General features: G+C 39.9%; 1 protein-coding gene across 1 annotated transcript in view; it reads left to right on the top strand.

The window, feature by feature from the left end:
* Positions 1–24533, top strand: part of Ctnnd2 (catenin delta 2) — an 804610-nt gene that overhangs the window by 412637 nt on the left and 367440 nt on the right. Inside the window, 3 exon segments of the mRNA XM_076916393.1 lie at positions 7444–7478; positions 8054–8170; positions 21666–21838. Coding sequence (XP_076772508.1) covers positions 7444–7478; positions 8054–8170; positions 21666–21838 — 325 coding nt within the window.

Raw genomic sequence — 24533 nt, 5'->3', positions numbered from 1 at the left:
CACAGGAAACAAGAAGACATAAGTTTAACCATCCCTTTACTCAGGGGGTAAGGAGGTATGTTAGCTAAGATGTAGAGGGGTGACACTTGGAATACCTTGCTGGGGGCATCACATCCATTAGCAGAGAGTAACTACTCTTTCCCACCCCCTACTCTAAAATACAGTCAGGAACAACCAGCTTCCAGATGCAGAGAACTCTCTCCTCTGCGCATGCTAAAGCTCTGAAATGAAATGTTGAAATTAACCAACATCTGACTGAGTTACACAGGATGTCAAAGTTGACTGATCAGGCTAGCAACGTGCAGCCAGTAGAGTTAACACATAAACTGCAAAAAAAAAAAAAAAAAGGTTCAATTAAATGCTTTGGAGAGAACTTTACAATAATCCCCCAGTGATCAAAAATTGCAACTTATGACACTCCAATTTGTGGAACGCCCTGGCAGAGATATTATGAGAGTTTATTTTCTAATGTAGTTAGATATATTTCTCCTACTACAATAAATGCCTTGTGTACTAGTAACATCGTTTAAAAATAATTCCTAGCCCATGCATGAGAAGGTTCTCAGGAATGTGTGGAAGGAAATACAGCATGAGAAATTCATATTTTATAAAACCCCATTTGTTGCTGCTTCCAGCATCGGGTAGTATACATAATATGCCTCTTGTAATATAGCTACAATCAACTGTGAGACTATAAAATTAATTTCAAGAAGAGAAACTTGAATTCATTTCCTTCCCATGGTGTGAGCTTTTGTAATGCTAGCACATTTTGGATGGTGGAGCCTCAGGCCAATTCTTTGTGGTTATGACAAACTGGAGTATTTAGAGAGAATTAAGCCCAAACTGAATACGTGCTCTTTCTGCTTTGAATACCTCTAAGTGGCTTGCTCCCACATGTGACAGTATTGTGGTCCTTTGTGGTACACACAGGAGTCACTTATGTCCGGGCTCCCCTCGGGGAGCATTAGTCCTTTGCTGTATCAACTGCTTGCATATTTTTTCAGTCACCGATGCCAATAAAATTAGGTAAGGAATGTCAATTTCTTCTGCCTCAAACCGTAAAGGAATTCATAATAGCAATTTGAGGTTCTATATATTTTCTCACACAGGATTCTGAAAACAGAAAATGTTCCTGGTGTTAGCTATAGCAAGAGTGATGGCAAACCCCATGAGGGACCATCTAGAAGGTACCGATTGGAGAGACTTGGAGTTCAGAAGCAAGCCATCTTTCTTTTCAAATCATACATTCCTTTTTTTAGTCCCTATTTTAGTTCTGATGCGAGACAGAAAGCATAAATTCTTTAGAACCTGTGACATATTAGTGTGGTAATATTTTATCTGTCCCCGAGACAGATAAAAAGAGAAGTTGAATTCTGTGTGACTCTCCCACAGAAGCTCATTTTGTTCTGTGACTTGGCAGTTCTTTCTCCAGCTTTCTCTCCTTTGGCTTCTATTCACAACTTCCCTCATGATGTCAAGTCCTGCGTCCATGTCACTGTTCTGTGGGTTTAAATCCTTTATGTTCTTACTTTTCATAAAATTCCTATGGGAAAAAAAAAAGATATCCCTGTCTTTCAAATGAGGAAGCAGTTGCTGGCTAGACAGCAGGCGATGTGTCTAAAGTCCTTGAACAGGAAGATGCTTGGTGTAATACTTCCCAGCTCTATGCATGTGACTGTAAATGTCCCTACCCCATTGGCACTTATGTAAATGAGCTTTCCATCACTGTAACAAAATACCCAAGACCAGTAATGTGCAAAGAGTAAAATGGTTATTTGGGCACCCAAGTCTTCAAGGTTCTCTCAATGACTGAATTTATTACTAAGCACATCACAATGAGAACACGTGATGAGGCAAATTCCTTGTCAGACAGCAAAGCGAGAGGAAGTGGCCAGAGCCCCACAGTCCCTGTTTGAGGTCATCCTTTATTGTCGGTGGTTCTCAACCTTCCTAATGCTGAGACGATTTAATACAGTTCCTCCTGTTGTGGTGACCCCCAACAATAAAATTATTTCATTGCTACTTCAAAACTGTAAATTTGCTACTATTATGAATTATAATGTAAATATCTGTGTTTTCCAATGGTCTTGCGTGACTCTGTGAAAGAGGTCATGACTCACAGTTTGAGAACTACTGCTCAATGATCTAAAAACCCCCAATCTCTTAAGAAGGCCACAGTGTTTCTATAATGTCCCCATAGGACCATGACTTTAACACATGGGCCTTTGAGAACACTAAAGTAGCATACAAACTAATGTGAAAGACACGGAGAGCCTGTGATGTCTCCCTTCTGGATGCTCAAAGCTACAGGGGAGTGCTCACCAAGAAAATACGCTGTCTTTGTTTTGGCATCGTCTCAACAATAAAAGTCCAGAAATCACCATGCATGGTGTTCTCTTAGACCGGCTGCTCACCTTTTTCCATGACTATTCCTGTTTAGACCCTCCCACAGACAACTTCCATGTACTACAAAGATAAAAGACAGAGTAAGCCATCATCAATCAACTGATAACTACTGACACTGACACCAATAATTTACAGTAAATGATTATAGTCATAGCCAACTGTAATTTATAAACAAGTTTAATCCATTCTGTATTTCTTAGGTGTTCTGTTGAACCTGTCAGGGCTGGGCTCTGCCATGCAGAGTCTGGTTTCAGAGACCACCTTGCCCACTGCTGCACGTATGGCATCCTAGTTTAGCCAGGTATTCCTAACAGTAGCCTTTGGTGCCCTATGAAGATGTTTATGGTTGCTATAATATATATTTTGTTGAAATAACCAAGGCAGAAAGAATTATGATATAAGAAAAAAATCAATATGTCATTTACATGGGGAAGATTGTGACTATTCATTTGAGGCTATTTCAGGGACAGAAGCCACAAGGCAGTAATGAAAGGGAAAAAGGTATTCACCATAGTAGCCTAGGAAACACAGCACACACATAAAAGGCAGCAGTGGTCTCTAGCAAAACACTACACACCTGACAGACCAATTCTCGTCTTTACCATACACACATCATTCCCATAGTATCTGAGACTCATGACTAAGCTCATTTTATTTTGCAGTCACTACCTCCTAGGGTGGGTCCTGTCTGTGAAATTGCTAGTAGAAGCTCGTCTCTGCTACAACCAAGGTCTAGACGTACAGATGCTATCATTATGAGTATCTTTATTCCTGTAGGGTAGAATCAGACATTAGTTTGGAAGCAATTTACTTTTACAATGGCTTCCCCCAGCTTATGTTTTAGGTGCATTGCTCGGCTTCAAAGCAAAGTTAACAAAGGCCTCATAGTTCCGTACCTTTATTTTATTCTGAAAGAAGTCAGGAGCAATCATGCTCCACCTGCTTCAGGGTGGAGACCGATGCTTCAGGCATCTGAAAGTCACAAAAGAAAAATATACTCTAGCCGGGTCCATCAGAGAAAGCCAGTAGAAGTGGCTGCTCTGTGTCATTTCCTGACATTAAGAAAAGCTATGAACTTTCATGTGTGGTCTTTATTAAAAATGGCCCACGGCTGAGTGAGATGATGGTCAGAAAAGGCAATGGTAGAATCCACTTTGCAGGGAGTTCAAGGTAACTCTCTGCCACATACATCATCACATACATCATGCCCAAAGAATATGAAGCTATCAGCTATTGCTGACTAACTAGAAATGTTCCAATACCTCTACTTTAATATTTTGTCAAAGAGATATTCTGTCATTTTCCTCACATATGATATGGGGGGCAAATGAACTATGTCTTTCTCAAAGTGCCTTTTTCCATTGTACTAAATTCCGCTGCATAATGAAGAATGTTACTGAGATAATTCCTAATCCTAGACATGAGAGTATATGAGAAGCAGGCCTAGTCCGTGATGGCGTAATGAATAGTTAGGTTTGTTTGCTTTCTGTTTTTTTTAAAGACATATCCACCTTACAGCACTTCATAAAAGACAGGAACCAAGCGTGCACGCGCGCGCGCGCACACACACACACACACACACAATTGTATGGAATCCCAGGGTAGAGAAAGGAAAGTACGCACTTAAGGAAACCAAATCCAAACCGGTTTCCTCTGGGGACATCTGCACTCTGTGATCGCTATTACTGTTAATGCATTTTAACTGTGTGAAAGGAGTCAAGGAAGCCACCGAAGTGATTAATGCTTTAGTCTGCCCCTAAGGAGTATGACTTTTCTTTTCTTTTGAGAGGACATTTTTACATTGCCATCAATAATGCTTTTTTCTTTGAACTGTAATAATAATAATAATAATAATAATAATAATAATAATAATAATAAAATGTTCCTTCTCATTTCTGTAGTATCATAAAACTGATATAATTTAGGAAGAGGAGGACCAAAGAATAGCTATGTGGTAATATGATGATGTTGAGTCTTGTGCAGTGATTCTCCTGTTACTGTAGAGGAACAGACAAAACCCCAAATGAGCAAAGCCACAGGCCCCAACTTTTCTGTGTGGGGATCACTGTGGGACACCTCCATCCAGCCCCATCCTCTGCAGGGCAAGGTCCAGAAGAAAGAACTGCTAGTGCACACCAGCAAGGGCACATTTCCCTATGGATTAGTGGAAGATGCATTCTTCAGAGTCACCCTGCAGCTTTAGTTTCCACAGCTGCACACTGTATGTCTGACCAGCTTTCTGTGTGGGCTGACAGAGTGTCTATTCCTCTGGACCCATCCAAACACAGGGTTTAAGTTGATAGAAAGGTTAGAAACTCATGACTGCACTTCTGTGCTTGAGCAGGAAATGACACCCTCCACTTCTTCCCTTGGGGTTTTGTGTAGGCTTGTCTACACATAATGGGCTGGCCAAATGTGTATCTCAGTGACCCAGAGGGAGAGATCAGACACCACAGAGCTCAGGGGTGGCTCACTTGCACTGCTTTAGATATGAGGAAGCTTGAGAGGAACCCATCCCCCTCACCCCAGTGGGGTGACTTTGGATTGTGGATGAGGAGTCTGCATTCAATGTTGTGCAAGTTTCTTCAGAGTTTTGATGAGACTATTGGGAGCTGTGTGGTCACATTCCTTAACATCACTAAGTTTTGCTCCTAAAAGCAACAGAAAGTTGGTAAGTGTTGAGAAATAGCAAGACCTTGCTATGTTATAAACCTTAGAACCAAATACCTGCATCGCTATGGGCCTGTAGTAGTTTGGAGGTAGTAGCAATTTCTTTATTGTATCAGAAAAAAAGTATAATTCCCCCCCGGGACTGCCATACATGTTACTACACGTACCAGGCTTAAAACAACACAAATTTATTCTTACAAAGTTTTGGAGGGCTCAAGTTTGAAGTCAGTTTGTCAAGACTAAAGAGGAAGTTCCTCTCAAACCTTTTTCTGATTGTGTGGCTTCCACTGAGCCTTCACTTGTATCAAAATCACCTGATCTTCACCCTCATCTTTCCCTGGCCATCTCCATGTCTGTGTAGGTCCTGTCAGTCTCCTACAAGGATACATCCCTTCTGTAGATGACCTGTCTGAAGACAGTCAACCATTGATTTAGTCTTGAAACCCTCTGTCCAAATAACTGAGAATACACAAATTTCAGGGGTTTGGTCTAGTGTTTGTTTGGGGGGGAAAGCACTATTCAGCCCACGACAGTGTGAGAATGTTTTCTGTCCCTACACAGATGATGGCATCCACACTTAGAAGGTTATGCCACATTGAGAGTTTGTCCAGGCTTACAATATAGAATAACAGAGCTTGGGTTAGCACTGAATTGACAATGAGTGTCTTACCCGGTGAATCTAACATTCATAGCGCACAAGAAGAGTATAACTTCATTATTTAGAGCAGACACTCAGCCAGGCGTACAGATTTTCTGAGCTTGCGGGTGTCTAGTGGGCTTTCACCTGTATATTTAAGAAGGGCTGCATATGATTACGACACTAATAATATGCACTTAGCATGACTCAGAATCAATATACCCAAGTTCTAGTGCAGTCTCTGAGAATGTGCAATGGTATCAATGTATAATATTGGGATCATGACACCACATGCTTGATAAATAAATAAATAACTTAAATAAATAAAGGAAGCAGCACAACCATGACGGTGACGGCCCAGATGTATCCTGGTGATTCTTGAATTTTAATATGGAACAACCATATATGTAATGATACCTACTGAGGGAAGCTGCTTTTCCATTTTTAAAATATTGACGTGTGTATTACATTCCTATGGTAAGGGTTGAACTTTGTAGTTAGGTATAGCTCTTAGATAATGCTATATCTCTTTGATGGATGTAAGAGCTTCATGGAAATGAATTTGTAGTTACCTTTTCATGTGTCAGATCTGTCTTTAGCTCTTAGCATTCTAAAATTCTTTTCCATTTTGCTAATATGAGTTGGTTCAGGAGCAAGACACCCTATAATAGTCATTCGTTTCTAAAGGGACCATTCTTGTTCTCATTTACATCAATCATGGCTTTTCTGAGTGCTGATTTATACCAGATCCCCCCCTTTCCCACATAAATGTATTCAGAAGCTGCCTCTAAGGTACAAATTAAGGGTCTAAAACCCACTTACTGTTAAAGGACTGATGAGCTATTCATAGAAGCTGCTTGATCAAGGCAGAGATCTGGTAAAATACAGTGGAAAAACCATTCTCAAATGGTATCTGTCACTGCCGTTCTTCCTGCTCGTCAGACATTGACAGAAAATGGTGGCACCATTAGAAGAACATACAAAGGGAGTGGTTCACACCCAGAAAATTTAAATGTATTCATCTACTTTATATTTAATAAGCCATATAAAATAAATTAGTCATCTACGCAGGCCTATTCTGAAATGTCACAGTCATATCATATATGGCATTTTATATATATATATATATATATATATATATATATATATATATATATGCATATATATGAACAACTCTTGGCTCTATCATTTTGTTAAGATGTTGTTAGGAGAGAATTTAAAAATGTATATTCAGTTGATGGCAATATGTTATTATTTTAAATCACAACAATCTACTGGAAAGAAGAACTCATAGGAAACGTTGAAGCAAAGGCAAAAAGTTATTTTATCTTGTTTTTAATAAAACGGGTTATATATTTCTTTATTAGGCTACTTTACAATGTCTAATACTATGCAGCCTTTAGTTATTTTAAAGTAACTAAGATTGAGTAAAGCTGAATTATCCATAAGCTATTGCTTAATGGGTTGGATTTGTGAAAAAAAATGAGCTGTCTTTATTAAAATGACTGAACAATGTCCATTGATAGCACAGTATTGCCTGCAAATCAAAGGGGATATACAGCAAATGCGTGAAAGTGAAGATTCCATCTCAGTGGACCCCTCTGCTTTGTGAGGACTGAGAAAGGTTCCGGGAAACCAGCTCTCCTGCTCTGGGGTCCCTGTGTGTCTTGTGTTTAGACTACACTCTCTGCCAATTAGCCCGTTACAGCTGTGTCTTCTCTTTCTTGCAGTTCAGCAGGAGAGCAGTTTCATTGGCAGACTCAAGGTAAAGTATGACCTCCTTATGGAATCTTACTCCTTCTATGTGGACCTCTGCTGACTAATTATATTATGAACTTTAGATTTCTAAAAGTGAATTATAAAAAAAAATGACAGTAAAAATTAAGTGAAGTTATTCGAGCTCATGATTTGGGGGTGAGGGGGTTAATGTCTCTTGATTTTCTGGTAATTTAATCTTCTCCAAAGATACCCGTGATTAACTTTGGCTTCTGTGCTTGATGCCAAGGCTCGTAAATGTGTTGTCTAGTAGAGGTAGCATTTGATTGTTAACTGATAACCTAATGCAGTGGTTCTCAACCTTCTAAAAGCTGTGACCCTTTAATACAGTTCCTCATGTTGTGGTGATCCGCAGCCATAAAATTATCCCATTGCTAATTCATAACTGTAATTTTGCTACTGTTATGAATCATAATGTAAATATCTGATGTGCAGGATATCTGATATGCAACCCCAGTGAGAGGGCCATTAGGATCCCAACGGGTCACAACCCACAGCTTGAGAACCACTGACCTAAATAGAGTTAACCTACTGTGTTTACCACTTCGTTATATCTTCTTTCAGATGGCCAAAAAGATATCGAAGATGAACTTACAACAGGCCTTGAGCTGGTGGACTCCTGTATCCGCTCTCTGCAGGAGTCAGGCATTCTCGACCCGCAGGATTACTCCACAAGTGAAAGTAGGTCAAAGGGCAGACTCCTGTGGCCCAAGCTACCTTCTCACTACCTATGTGTATACCCAAGACAGACTTTGAACCTCTGGTCCTAATTTCTCCATCTCTGGGATGCTGGGGTTATAGGCATATGTCTCCATACCCTGCTTGCACCGTGCTGGGAATTGAATGTAAGCTTCATACTAGGCAAGCTCGTTACAAAGTAACCACCACTGAAAGGGAAGGAAACAAAGAGTATTGTGACTTTTCAAAACATAATATCTTTACAGGTTATGCTAGTACTGTTTGCTGCTCGGCTAAAACATCATGATAGCAGAGAGGAGGGCAGGGAAGCAGGCAGGCATAGCAGGAAGCTCTCTGGTCACATGTTAGGATCCTATCAGGAAATAGAGGGCAAACTGGAAGTGGGACTGTCCTATACACTCCCAAGGCCTGCCCAGTGACAATGCTTTCAGCTTGTCTCCCTGTCCCAAGCCTTCCCAAGCAGTGCCACTAACTGGGGGACAAATGTCAGATGTTCAAGCTTTTCTCATTCGAGCCACCACACAAGCCATCTGTAATAAAAGCTTCATAATGTATTGATTTCTCTTCAGTCTCCAGGATTCTCTCCACACTAACTAGTTTGCAAAGGCTCCTCAGTCAGCAGAGTCTAGGTGTTTCACTAGATTTTCCACTTCTACACATACAGTGTGTAAACTCATATGTGTGTGTGTGTGTGTGTGTGTATATATATGTGTGTATATATATATATATACACACACACATATATTTGTTTAACCAATACAATGACTGCCTTTAAATGAACTGGTACACATACTGATCATTGTTGGCAGAGATCTTCATGATCTGCAATTATATAACAAGATTGGTTTTCCATATAATATAATCACTTTTGCCTACATTGTACTATGCCACATGCAACAACCTTACATTAATATACTCAGCAAATTGTATTATTTCTATATTTAAAGATATTTATTTATTTATTGTTATGTTTTCCAGCTAGAAAGGTTACAGTTTAAAAATAAAGAGTACAGGCAATAGAATCAACCCATTCTTAATAAATTATAAAGTTCTATTGACTTATTCTAATAAAATTTCACAAATGACTGTGTCACGCTATTAAAAAAAAAAAGAAAAAAAACCCAATCACATTATCTTGGTAATACCACAATAAAAGAAATCAATGAAGCATCTAAAAGATGAAATAAAATAAAATTCTGTTGAAGGCACATCAAGGTTTATCATAAAAGGGAAGACATAAAAGTAAGATGTCATAGTTGTTTTTAAACTATTTTAATTTATTTATATTACATATTTATATTACATATTAGCTTATTTCACTGTAGTGCATGCAATACCACTATTATGGCAACTAATCATTGTGCATACCCAAGCATGATCAAAGCTAAATTCCTGCGCTTATACTCATAAAATAAGATACAGGCTTGGCATTATACTTAATCTCCATATTTATATGTTAAAATGTACAGTTGTCACTGCCTTTGTGGTAGCAAATTGTGTTTAATTAATATTTGAGAGACACCCGCACCTCATTACAGAGTAAGGAAAACATCATACAGCACGGCATGGCTTCTTGCTCCTAGGAGGCCATGAGAGTAGATGTCTCCTTTTCATATAATACAGAGGCATATTTGATTATGAGTGTTGAAAGGTTAACACTTAATAAATAGAAAGTAGAGAGAAAGTGCATGAAAGAGAAAAATGAGAAGCAAGCGAATTAAAGCAGGCTTGAACCTAGTATACAAGTCATAGTGTTTCTGTAAGCACACCAAATTATCTTTTAAAAATAACAAAAACTTGGATATATGGTAAACAAAAATAAAACTGTTAGATTATGTTTATAGGAAACAAGGTCAACGAAATAAATGGAAATTAAAAAGACTAGACACATTTATGCAAGCAATTGCAGTGAATGCAGACTTAAATAAAACACTGTTAACATAGAATATAAATTAGTACAAAAGAACCAGTCAGGGGTTCGAAGAGGACCGTGAGGCAGCAGAGCCGTTTCTGCTCATAAAGATGTGAGAAACATATGACTATAAAGGGGCTGAACAGGGTAGCAGAGTCTGGGTGCTAAAACAGAAACTAAAAATTAAATAGTCAGCCCTGAAAACATACACACACACACACACACACACACACACACACACACACACGTAACACTATGCAGACTGAGCAGGTTATATTTAGGAATACATGTCTGCATGCGTGTATGTAATGATAATTCATGGAGACAGAGGCCAGGGATTTGAAAGAGCAAGAAGCTCGGAGATATGGGAGGATTTGGAGGGAGGGAAAGGAAAAGGAAGTTAAGTCTTACAATTGATGACCAGATGCTCTTGAAATGTTCCATTACAAACTGCTCATGTAGCAAACACAGAGCCCAGGCTCCCCCACCCCCACCCCCAGGAAGGTACACATCCAAATCTCAATTCCTGAGACATGGAGATGGGTGAATCAGAGACGCAGAACCACAGAGTGAGTTTGAGGCCAGCTGGACTACATGAGATTCCACCTAAATCAATAAAAAAACAAGTAAGTAAATATTTTTTTTTAAAAAAATGGGCACATTGAATCTATTCTTAACTTTTATTCATATGAGTATAGAAATTTCTCATTAAGAAATTTTGACAAAATGGTCAGGTAGAAAATAAAAACACTAAACTAAAAGTTCATACTTGCTGAATATAATTTACTAAATTTAAAAGCAAATAAGATAATGAATGTCATGATGTTATAACTATATATAGGAAATATCCTTCTGGATAGCACTGATTCTGATGAAAAATTATGCAGTATTTAAAAAAATAAAATTTCATAAATAAACTTGTGTTCGGTGGAACTCTAAACTTTATTTTTAAAATACAGAAATGTATTTATTTTTGGAAAAATCTTTAAAAGAGCCAAATAAGGGCTGGAGAGAAAGCACAGTAGTTTACTGTGCACGCAGCACATGCGAAGGACCCAAGTTTGGCTCTCAGCACCCATGGCGGGAAGCTTACAGCTACCTCTAATTCCATGCCAGGAGACCTGATTCTGTCTTCTGCACTGTATAAGAACCTGCACGTGCACATTCTTACTCAGAAGCACACATCTATACACTTAATTAAAAATAATTAAAAAGCAAGCTAAATAAATAAAAACATCAAGAAAGATGGAAACAGTAAAAGTATTTCAGAGGTAAAAGAACATAAAATAAAAGACTTGAAAAAGAGATGACAGCAGGCACATGTGCAAGGTATTTTACTGTAAGGAATAACCATTGAAAAGCTCTGATAGATTTAAAGGGCATTAAAAGGATGTCTAGTGAACAAGTATGTGGTCCAAAGTCATTCTCAAACGGCATGATGTTTTACTTGTGTGTATTACAGGGCAGTTAAATGGTCCAGTTTTTGCAGATGTGTTTTGTACTTGCTCTGTTTTTTAGGGAAGATTATTAATTTTCTATAAAGTACTGGGTATGCTGATGAAACACAACTAAGATTTTTCTCCTAAGCTCTGGCATCCAACTTTAAAGAAAGTAACTAAAGCGAACAGGCAGTCTCCAACCAACCACTGCCTTCTGGCAAGGCAGCTGCTCCTCAGACCTTTGTCTGGTTTCGGGATTCTATACACGCACACTCACATAGTATCGACTTGTTTTGCTTTGCGTTCTTTGCTTTGTGAGATTTGTCCAATTTGTTGCAAACAGTAGTTAACTTTTATCAGTAGTAAATAGATATCCATTGTTAAAATATATTACAACTTATTTGTCCTGTGGAATGTTGATTGCGTTTGACTGTTTTCTAATTTGGATCATTAAAATAATACATATGTACATACTTACATATATATTGTACATACATAAATACATATGTACCTAGATAATATGTTGTTACTCAGGACATTTGTTCTTAGCAAATTCAGAAGCACTTTGAGAGTAAGGTCACCATGTAAAATATAGAAGAACATTTTGAAACTTTTTAACACATAAGTGCAGTTTGAGATATCAGTATATTGCTAATGTCAGTGCTAAAAGGATCTGAAAATTGTCAGTTGTTTCCTGAATGTCTACCAGTTAGGGGTCAGCACAGGATAAATATTCTATTGAAGAGTATAGTTAAAAGCAATTTAATTAAGAGACTATTGACAAAGAGGTAGGCAAGATTAAACCAGCAGGCAGTGCATGCCGAAACTCCGAGGAGTTAGCAACAAACTGACAGAAGCTATCACCATCCTTGGACCTGAAGGAACTTGCTGGATCTGGCAGGAGCAGAGCCAAGCAACAGGCATGCATACTAGAAAAAACTAATCTCCTTTCTCCTTTCCCAGATTTCCTCCTCCTCCTGCCAAATAAATCCACATGCCCTGCTTCCCTGTCAATAGAGGGATAGGAAAGGAGTGTGGGGGTCAAAAGTTTAGCCAGCACAGTGGTCTGCTGTGCAGTGTTGTCGTATCCGATGCAGATGCCCTTGGTCTAGAAACAGCACATAGATGTGTCGCACTCTTGGATACATCCATCTAATTAATGAAAGCACATCAGATTTGGGGAGTCCCTTGTGATTATTCAATCAATGGCTTCATTAGCTGGAATAGCTGTGAACTAGCTAATGCTAAATTGAACTTGGCATCCTGCCCTTGAGAACCAGTCTCCTTAGTCCCCATTCAAAGGGACTAAAACAACAAGAAGTAAAGTCTAAACCAGGCTGGAAAAAAATATTCAACAGAAAGTTACTTCAGTACCTGAGCAAGTAGAACATAACGTGTCATGCTCAAGGCTTTTGCTATTTTTATTTCCAAGGGTTGAGTAAAAACGAATGTTGAATCATAGTAATCTTGGCTTCCTAATACCATAGTGACTAGTAACTACCTGCTGATGCTAACTTTATGTTGTGATAGTTGTAAATATTTTCCAACTCTGTCTCTTAAAAAACAGTATCCTAAACAGTATGTTGTTGGGCCTAACACGAGGTCTAATCTCCATTCCACCTTCACCCTTCAGTCATGTACACAGGTGGAGGGTGCAACCAGGCCCTAGAGAGATTTACATACTAATGAGGTACCTGAAGGCCAGAGGTGGAGCCATTAAACATTCCTCCCCAGCCCCTCCCCCTTCCTCCCCTCCCCTTTTAACTCAGGTCGATCCTGGGTTTATGGGGGTATGCATCCAGATCCATCCACCATCTGCCATATGAATAAACCAGTTTTGGAAACCCAAGGGCTTCCTCGTGTATTGGGGCCACGCCGCTATGAGGAATCGTGAGGAGCCAGGGAGAGGCTTTTAGTTAATGAACAGCCGGGCCCAACTTCCAGCTGGAGGAACCCAGAGCTTTCCCAGCTGAGTACCCACAGCATGGCGGGAGGAACCCTGGGATCCCCAGCTTTTTTTCCCAACATCTGGCGCCTTAAGCCTTTGCCGCCCCACCATTTTCTCGTGGCTGATGACTGTCTAATCTCAAGTTGAACAAATATATGTCAGTCACAGGACCAAGGGCCTTTTCTCCCATTGATGCCCAACAAGGGCATCCTCTGCTCCATATGCAGCTGGAGCCATGGGTCCCTTGATGCGTACTCCTTGGTTGGTGGTTTAGTCCCAGTTCTGGGCTTTCAAATCAGTGTATGATAAAATATGTGGAATCAGTCATGTGTAGAATCCCACTCAGGGCAGACAGGACCCATGTAGGTGCCATGAAGTGAGGTGACAGGGAACACGTTACTCACTATGGAACTACAGTCTGTCCTTCTCATTTTATCATGAGAATACTTAACCCACATGAGAACCTTTGAGATGTCAAGTTATGAAACACAACATCGTATATCCGTCTGATGCATAATGAGAGGCATTTTGTGAGGTGACTCTCATAATCCCGGGACGGAACACCAACAACAGAGATAGAAATGATAGCAGTCAAGATGAAACACATGAATCATGCTCCTTCAACACAGGAAAGCCATGGTCAAGGGAAAGGAGGTAGTTTGTCTTCTTTGTTGTCTGTCATGGAGACCAAGTCTAGACTCAGCAAGATAGAAAGCCTTAAGCTCTACATGGCTACTTTGTGAACTTTGTCCCTATTTCTTATGATGCAATTTCTCACGTGCAGAGATACTGATACTCCAGCCACAAGCATGAAGATCTCCTAAGTAGGGAGTTCTTGGAAGGGGCAGCATGCATCAAGACTCTTGTAGAGAGATCCCTCAAAGTCAAATGCTTGTCCCAACAATGCTAAGAGATCAATGACTTTATTTCTCACACATGGCAGTTCAGGGACACCTTCCTGAGACGACAGGGCATGCATAGGATAACAGGAAGTATTGGCTGACGAGTGTTCTGTTTTAGATATCCCAGCAAATACCACTGCATATAATCCATATCAGTAAGAGCTGTCCGAGTTTTTTGGTAATGTGTAAGGGCACAACTAGTATCTGAGACCAACACTTTGAGAGCTGATAGGACTGAAAGGTAACAAAGCATCGGCGTATCTTCATGTAAGAAGATATATCATAAGAAATAGGGACAAAGCTCACAGCCATGCATACCCCAGGACAGGGATGGGCCCACCACTATGAGACATCATCATAAACCAGTATGACCCAGACACTGGCTGTTACATTTTTAGATTTAGTTTTAAGTTCCATTTCTTTTATAACTGGCCTCCATTAATTTTCCATTTCTTTTTAAGATTACTGGCCCTCAGAGTCGAGTCTGCTTTCATTAGATTCTTAACTTAGAAGAATATATACAGTATTTTTCTCCTCCTTACACAATAGAAATACCTAACAGGGATAAGCCTTTATGAAGAACCCCTTGGGCACTGCAATCTGAAATAAAAACACTGTTCTATGCTTACACTCCAGGAGCTTCAAGATTCTTTAGCAAAGCATTGCAAACTAAAGTTTTATATTTGGCGTTTGTGTGTTTGGCAAATGCAGTTTCTCAGCCCTTTCTTTCATGTGTGGATGTAAAGGAACAGACTGCATCCATTATGTGAGGCCCTTACCAACTTTAGGTCTATGCTTGTGTATCAGCCAAGCATGCAAAAGCAACTCGACAATGGTGTTTGCTGGATTTAAGTCAGTTTAAAGGCTATGTGTGAGATTCAGTCTTCTTATCAGGACCATTAAAGTTTTGATTCTCACATACGTCATTGTGCACATTGGAATCAACTGACCAGATGTTGTATGTATTCTGGATATGGAGACAGAAATGAAATTTAAATTCCTCTCTGTCCATAGAACAGCCTTCTGAACTCTAAGCCCACTAGATTTCAGCCCACAATCCCCGGGAGCTTGAGCCCTCAGTTGTTTTGAGATGGTGGAGGTGTGGGACTACTCTTTCCAGGGAGCCTTCTTCCTGGAGCTCATAAATAAGTGACTAATGAATCTCAGGAGAAAATAACCAGCTTAACCCCACTGTCTTCTGTGCGGCTTGGTTAGGTGACAGGTTCTCTTAGAACGCATAGAGGAGAAGTCTCTGCTGTAGATGAAGGCTGTGTGGTTCATTTTAACAAAATCAGTGGTAATGTTCTGCAGAACACTTTGTGACTTCTATGAACTTAAGAGTCCTACAAATACCTGTCAGTATTTTCTTTAGTTTATACTTTATAATAATGCATAATCGCCGCCTCTGACTTCACTTCACTCTTCCTAGTATTTCCAATAGGCCAGACTCTCTCCGTCCCCTTTTGATTTAGTATTGTAAGAATTTATTCTCACTTAAAACAAAGGAAAAAAATTCTTCATTTTTAAATCAGTCTTAATCTTCTCCAAAGATCAAGTAACAAGAAGGCAGAAATAAGTACAGATTTCTCCATTGTTACAAACGTGTGTGAGATTTGGAGCAATTATTTTCATGGCTTGCATAAGAAGTTTTTAAAAATTACCTCGTAAGAAACAGTTTAACCCCACAAAGTGACATGTTTCTGTTCTTTCTGATCAGCGTAAACTTAACCAAAATGTGAGGCCTCCTTTCCTGGGGTGTGCAAGTGTGAGACCTCCCTTCTTAAGGGTGTGTGTCATTTGCATGTTTATTTTTCTCATGATTGTCCTGAATTAATAGTCTCACAAAACATCTCTTCGGTGTCTGTTCAAAGCTTGCTCAGTCCTCTTCAGTTCTGTCTGTTTGTATGTTTGTTTTTCTTTTCTTGGTGCTTCTTTGCATTTCTTAGTGTATTTTTGCGTTTATGCATTTGCATAGGGCATAGTACATTTCTTAATGTCTTTCTTGTTGTTTTGTTTTTCTTAGTGCATTTTTAGCAACAGTAAACAATTCTTTGAAATTAATTCTAACCTCTGCCCTTTGAAGACCTACCCTTGTCTCTTGGAGTCTTTACACTCCTCCCCAGGTGACTCCTCCCCAGGTGACTTTCACAACCATGCTGCTGCTCTAAATTTTTATTGCCATATGATTAAATTATGATTTTTAATTACTTGGGAAATTAGTAAAGACGTAGAGTCAAGCTCAGTTAGAGTCTGAAGCCGCCCTTAACCTCTCTAGATGAGTTCCCACCATCTTCTAAAACTAGAGGACTAAAACAGGAAGCACTGGGTCCCCTACTCAACTTCCTGTCCCTTTGAGAATGTGGGATGCCATCCTTTGGGAATGTGTTCTACCCCTTGCACTCCCATCCACCCCACTCCCCATCCCCCACTCCCCCCCCCCCAGCCTGTTTAGTCACCCATGTCCTGCTCAGTTCTTTTCGAGTCTTTGAAATGCTTGCCTTCCTTTCTGGTGTCTCCCTGCTTCAGCTGTAATTTTCAAAATCAGACTACTTTTTCTGCATTGCAAGAAGTGCCCAGTCTTTAGTCCATTCTGCCTCTGAGCATAGTCCTGCCATCACTTTTGATGTCTGCAGTTTTATGTCAGTACCACATGTGACCCATGTTGCCACTGGAGCATCCAAGTTTCTACAGTTTCAGCTTTCCTCCCCTCTTCCAGAGAACCTTTTATTATGGATACAGTACCACACATCTCGATGATGGACTGTTAAAACTTTTTTGTGAATGGGTCTATAGAAGTAAGGTAGCATGACAGGTCAGGGATGATTTTCCCCGAAGAGTCAGAGATCAGGGCAAGGTGCGCTGAGGAGGTAATCTTTACTTACATGACATTGGAGAATGAGCGTCACAGTTCCCAGAGAAAGAAATTTCAGGTTGAGAAGACAAGAACAACTCTGTCCTGATGCCAAGAATTTCAGCTTTTCACCTCTTGGCTGTGACGACAGATGTCTGTTTGTTTGTAAATGTTGTATTGCAGCAGGCTGCTTTGCCGAAGAGTTCGTTAGATAACCACCACCCAAGGCACAAAAGCATAAAGGGTGTGGAAAGACAGCAGCAAGTATTATGTGAAATAACACTATAACAAGTTTCCAGAAAGACAAATCCCAGGCAGGATTTTACTATGACCAGATTACGTGGCTTTGTGATTGAGCAATTAGTTAAATAATAATGATAATGACAATGGTAATAAAAAGTAATACTAATGTGGCATAAGATAATTCACATAAAATCTTGCATTCTGTCAAGAATCTTTAAACTCACATTTGGAGAGATTAAAGTGGGAGTCAGCAGAAGCAAGGCCTTGGTGAAGAGCAGTGCTAAAGCCAGAGGCACCCTGAGATCCCCAGGGTCACCACTGACTCCCACCAGCTGAGAAGTGCTCCAGCAGCATAGGGATTGGGTATGTGATTCCTTGCTGAGACTTTTTTAGACTTTGTTTTGTTAATAGGTGTAAAGCACTTGGTACAGTTCTTCCGATTTAGTAAAGAGTGCCTGTTAATTCTGTCACCACAACCTCCGTCAGCATCTATACCTGTGTAAATGAGGAGGAGGACAAGCCCCACATCTGCTGACTTGTGCTTCTGGATTGATTTTTTTTCAGTACATACCCCATCATTTTGCTAACACCGTTGTGACTTAAGTGATGTCTTGTGAATGTCACTTGGGAGGCCCCTGGCCTTTCTGTGTTATTGTACACTATGAAGTTTAATTTGGATTTAATGTATATGAGACAGATAGATGTTCAGCTAAATCAGACAAGAACTGAAAATTCCAGATGAGATCTCTTTAAACCTGTGCAAGCAAATAGACATGATAAACCAAACATGATCAAAGATACTCATAGAGCACCTAATTAATTTCATGAGAAAGTGACTTGTGTTATAGGAAATATATGTTAATATAACCTGTAAGGGGGCCTAATGCTTTATGTAAAATATAAGACTTCAACCATTGTATTTACTGAGGTTGGCTTTGTTTCACCAACAGTGGGCACTGAGCTCCTGCCAGCCCCTGGTGGGACCTCAAAGTAGCAGTTCAGGAGGGAAATAGTGTAATCTGAGAAGTGAGGATTTCTTCTGCAGCAAGAGAATGTCAATTCTCTAAGATCCTCCCGTCCTTAAAGTGCATATGTGTACGTGAGACTCAGTGTTTGAGATTAAAGGACAGCTGTTCCTGGAGAAAGACAGAGAAGTCAGAGATTCAGATCATCTCTAACTCCTAAGCCTGAGATGCCAGCTCTAAGTCTGTCTGTCCCTCTCTGTTCATGTGCTGGGACAACATTTTCATGCGTGGAATTTACGGAGAAACTCCTCTGCTTCCCTCGCTCACACCTTCCACATCAGCCCATCATCCTCCAGTATATATACTCCATTTCCCCAAGATCACTGTGCTCGCTTGCCTCCAGCCCAAGCAAGCCTACATACGAATCCAAAAATTCTGGGAGAAAAATAAAGAGAGAGAGGGAAATATAAGTTAAATCCCTAAACTAAATTCTTTAAAAAATCTTTGGCAAATTCATATTTTCTGCCTCGTCGCACAGTCGTACTAATCAACTAATGGAAATTTGTATGCAAATTTGACTTCCATCACAAAGTGATTTAGGGACGTTGTGCGATTTTTAACCATTTTCATATTCTCATGGATACATGTTCTCCCAAACTAGGAAAAAATAGATATTGTTGATTTGAAGCCCAATGAACAGTGGAAAACAAACGTCATTGTAAGATGCACACAGGGTCTGGGCTATTGTCCTGACCGTTTTGTCCTTGCCGGTTGACAAGTCAGAGTTGTGACGTTATGACGCCGCTTGTTGGTACAATTACCAATGTCAAAACACATCTTGGCTTCAGGGCTTGAGATGTATTAGCGGGATAATGAGATAGGGAATCTTGATGTGTTTTCATTGAGTATTGATCAAGTACATGACTGACTCTGTAAAAGATGGGCAGGTTTGATTAGCCCACGATGCCCTTATCAGTAGCGCATAAACTGTAGTTTTAATTGAAATTCTGTTTGCGAAAGAACCTTACATTGTTATTTGAAAATCCTGTGTATAAATAGATCTTGTACATTTCCAGGGATAATGGTATGAATCTATTCATAAAACACAAAGTCATTTAACTCGCTAGTCAAGAAAGTTCATTGAAGCAAATTCTCACTCTCTTGAAAGGCAAATAATTACAACATGTGGCTGTTTTGCCTTTTGGATTTCGTTAAGTGATGTGAAAGTTAAGCTTCTCTATTATTTTCCTTTGTTGAGATCCCCAACTCTGCGCATGACTGTTGCATCTGCTATGACCTTCCTTGACTGTACACTGCTGTAGGAGGAAGGTATGCCCAGTGCAGGCTGTTATGTGCCCATCTCCTTTCCTGAATGAATTAACAAAATCAGACAGTGCAAAGCTTCTCGTTTCAGGTACATCAGTGACTATTGAGAAAAGCCATTGCCCTTCCACTGTGCCCACTCTTTCCACGAAGTTTTGGTTTCCACTAAGGACCAGGACTGAAGCACTTGGGCAAAGATCAGTGCTCTAACAGTGAGGCCCTCTGTCTCTTCTCCATGGTTAGCCCCATGTCTCACTACCCCAAACAAGCTTGTGTACTTCCCAGAACTGTCTGCCCATTGTCTAGAACCTAGAGAGCATCTCTTGACTTAGCTGTGCCTGGTGCTTCCCCGACTGCTAACAGTATAGAACTCCTGGTGTCCTGAACAAAGCAGGATGCATCATTCCACAGACGCACCATCATTCTGGTGATTAGTCTTGGAGTACCACGAAAACAGACTCCAAGGTCCTCTTCCCAGCTACTGAGAACAGGACTGCATGGTGCATGCTGTTTCCCTGGGATTGTGTTCTGTGTTAAATGATGAAGAGTTTTAGTTGTGCTTTTCTTGCTACTTTTCGTGATAAAGTTAGGACTGGATGAAACATGATTTTAAATCTTATACTCATGCTGTTTAGAAGTACCACAAGGGAAGGAGGGCAGACAGAGACCATAAATGACAAGGTTCCTGAGAACCAATACTACTAAATATAAGGCTGGCTATGGTCATATCTAGGATTTCCTTTGGAAAAGAATGTCATGTTTAAAGACAAGTAAGGACCCTGTGATTTCTTACTTACCAGAAAGAATACTGTTGTTTTAAAAAGGCAAAGAAAGTATCAAGGATGGTCCAGGGCTGTCCCGTAGGCCCTACATCTTATTACTCTGCATAAATGAAGAACTGGCTTTGTATCATACTGCTAAAAGAGAAACATGAAGAAATTTGTATTCACAGGTTCCTGCCCTTTTGTAACTCTTTTTACACCAGCCATCTCTCAAACACACTCAAGGGAAACGAGCAGATAAGCGCTCACTTCTCCATGAGGGTTTAAATTCCTGAAGTGAATATTAAGTTTGAGTTTTAATGTTTTCCCCTAAACCAGTGATTTTCCCTAAACTCTTGCAAGAATCCTATTTAAGTAGAACACAAGAAAACCAAAAGAAAGCCAAATTGTACATGCAAAATGTAACTAAGTCAAAAGGCCAGGACCTGACCATCCTTTCTCATCCCCTGTAACACACGCCATGTTGACAGCACCAGTATTAACACCCTATCTTTCTCTTTGTTCTCTTGCCAAGCATTGCTGTGATGGCAAAGATAACTAGTCCTGGGGACCAAGGTGAATCTCACATTGTATGAACAGCTATTAATATTTTAAATATTGTCTGCTCTCTGGCACTGTCGTATGACATCATTATTTATACAATAGAATCTGTCACTGGCTGGAAGGCTTTGAGTGTTTTAACATGACAGTCATGGCGTGGGATATAATTATATTAATGCAATTAACATGTGCAAAAGGGTGGACTTTTTTAAAAAAAAAACATCATTTCAAATGTTTCTGATACTGTCTGATCCCAAAATAACCACCTGATTAATTTGCCTCATAAGATATATCTCTATGTAGGTCAGGATGAGATCATTTGAAAAATCTACTCCTCAGAGAACTTTTAAGCCACAAAAAAAAAAAAAAAAAAGAAGAAGAAGAAGAAAAGAAAAAAATCTCATCTGAGAGTTGGAGCTGAATTATATGGTCATTTTAGTTCTCAGAATTCAAAGCATAGATGGCTAGCATCATGTGCATGTGATGATTCCAGGCTACTCTCAATAAATAATACATGTCATTTCTGCTTCACTGAGACTGTCACTGACTGTTCTAAATGACTTTCATCCCAGGGCCCAGCCTGCTCTCCCAGAGTGCACTTCAGCTCAATTCCAAACCTGAAGGGTCTTTCCAGTATCCGGCCAGCTACCATAGCAACCAGACCCTGGCCCTGGGTGACACAGCCCCTTCTCAGCTCCCAGCACGCAGCACACAAGGCCGAGCCGCCAGCCAGAGCTTCAGCCAGGTAAGGGTCCTTGCTTGCTCTTTGTGTGAGTGCAGAGTCAGAGAGGCACAGGAACATGGGATCCAGATGGGGTTTATGGGAGTGTCATACAACTTACGAAAGGTCCTTTGCTGTGCATGAGGGAAAGAAACGTCAAAATATTACTGGGGAGTAAGACAAAATGGGAAACATTTTCTTTAGGTATGTCTATCAGTCAAGTAACTAATCTTGTTATCTCTGTTGTATGTATTTAGCTGCGTGAATAAGCAAATGGGTATATAGTTGCCGTATTTATAGCTATCTGTGTTATTAGTAGATCAGACATTCTGAATTTCTGAGTTCACCTGGTGAAAAAAAAATATAGTTTTTATCCCTCAAAGAAAAGTCACGCAATTATTCTTTGAAGCTAATCCTATCAAAAAACAGTGTAAACTCTTAACCAAGGGCATAGAACCAGCCTGAGGATAATTGTCTTAAGCTTAGGAATAGTTACACTTTGTCAAGTCAGAGTTTGAAGTATAGCCTTATTTTTTTTTTCTTTAAGGCACGCGAGTATTTTTATAATTTTATTGAATAAATTCATTACCCATAGTTAAAAACAACTCAGTTAAAAGCAACCAGGTCTAACACATTGGAGTGTTAATGTACAGAGAGTGTACATACACATACACAGATGCACACAAACACACACACACACACACACACATTCTCCTTTGAAAACTTTTATGCCATCTAAATGAATATCGAGTGTGTGTGTGTGTGTGTGTGTGTGTGTGTGTGTGTGTGTGTAACATTTTTGCTTTTATGACTTGGATATAGTATATAGTATATATTCAATCAATCCACCAGAATTAATATATTTGAGGGTCTTCTTTAATGAAACTTTGAGCGTATTCCCAGCTGTATAGTATATTCTGAACGTCTATGCTTTTGATTCCAGAATGAAGGTCTGACCACTCCCAACTTTGAAATGAGGAGGCTGCTTATTTCTTGGGCACTTACTGAGTACCACATTTATAAGGAATCCTTCCCAAGTCCCAGGACCCACCGCTGAGTTCTGTCAGCTGCTAGCCCATCTCCCTTACTGATTTCCTAAAAGGTGCTTGAAAGCAGGCTATCCTCTATGTACCAGTAAGACCTTGTAGGTCATGTGTACCTAGGTCATGTGTGTAGACAGATTTAGATTAGAATGGCCTAGTGTAGCCACTACAGCAACCAAGTAACATTGAGCATTTTTTTTTTCTTTTTTTCTTTTTTTTTTTTTTTTCGAGACAGGGTTTCTCTGTGTAGTCCTGGCTATCCTGGAACTCACTCTGTAGACCAGGCTGGCTACATCATTCTGATAACCATATTTAAAAATGACTTCTTGCCACACGTAGTTTTGTAAATGTTACCTTCTTGTGTGCTGGGCTGTAACAATGCAGATAAAAAATTGTAAAGCAGTTCACAGACTTAAACGCTTGGCTCTCTGCTTCCCATGAACACTTCAGAGAATGTTACTAAAGATGATGGAGCTAGGTATCTGGAGTTCTGTTTTGAACACACCAATAAGCGTCAGTGCTCAGGATATAACTTCAGTAGCTGTTAAATGTTGTGGAATACAGATGTAGGATCAAGAAGTCTGAAGACTCACCAGGCTATGATGATGGACTAATGTACTTTCCCCAGCAGAGCTGAGATGAGAGTTGACCAACTCAACTCTGAACAGCTCACTGGTTGTTGGTGATTGGAAACATGGCAAACTCCAGCTGTGTGTCGTACATGGGGATCTGATTCACTAAATACCAAATACCACCATAGGACCTGTAACTTCAAAGTAATAACATAGAAATGCTAGAACCAGAAAACTAGCAGTTTAACCAAACAATTAATCTTACAGCCTTGAAAATGTATCACCAGGTCCCATTTCAGTGCCTTCTCATTCAGATCCATTGTTTTTACAAAACCCGTGTGAAATATTCTTGCCAATAGCCTAAATGCAGTTACATCTCTCCAGGAGAGATTAATTTTGTGAAATGTCCTGTTGCTTTCAAATGCCACATGGGCTAGTAAGCTCAAACTGTGGCTATCGGATGATAAGCTGAGTGAGACCAATGACTCACTGAAAATATTTATTCATTTTCCTAAAGATTGTAATTCTGAAGTGATATCACTGGTCTCTGTCTAGCTCACAAATCACATCCCCGTGTGACTATGAAGTAGCATCAGGAATTTCTAAGATGCTCATTTCAATTCTCAGAAAGACTTTAGTTTACCCAGCACCCTGGGGCTTCACTGAGTGACAGTTACCAAATTCTTCAGGAGGCCTTGGAGATAGATGGGAAACTTCAGTGTTTCCATTTCAGAGTCTCTTCGGTCACAGATATTGCTGTCAGACAGTTCTCTTGTGTTGTTGGTTACTCTTTCCTCAAAGGCTAAGGTGGTTCATGAAGTAGAACTGGAGGACAGAAAATAAGCAGCCCGCCCCTGCAAGTGGCACATCTTTTCCAGGAATCAGTGTAACGTGATTCACATGGAGCTCTCTCTTCTCCACCACAAAGGCTCTGCTCGTCCTAGCTGAACACTTCCCATAGCTCTTAAGAAGGCTGGGGATTACTGCTCCCCTTCTGCTCACTTTTAAGCCAATGTTGGCCTTTCAGTTGGCTCCTATAAGTTCTCCCAATAGAATTGCACTTTTTTCCCATGTACTTAGTCTATTACCTGATTATTCATTGAT

The sequence above is a fragment of the Arvicanthis niloticus genome, chromosome 19, assembly GCF_011762505.2.
Source record: "Arvicanthis niloticus isolate mArvNil1 chromosome 19, mArvNil1.pat.X, whole genome shotgun sequence".
In the NCBI taxonomy this organism is placed as follows: Eukaryota; Metazoa; Chordata; class Mammalia; order Rodentia; family Muridae; genus Arvicanthis; species Arvicanthis niloticus.
This window is presented reverse-complemented; position numbering and strand designations above follow the sequence as displayed.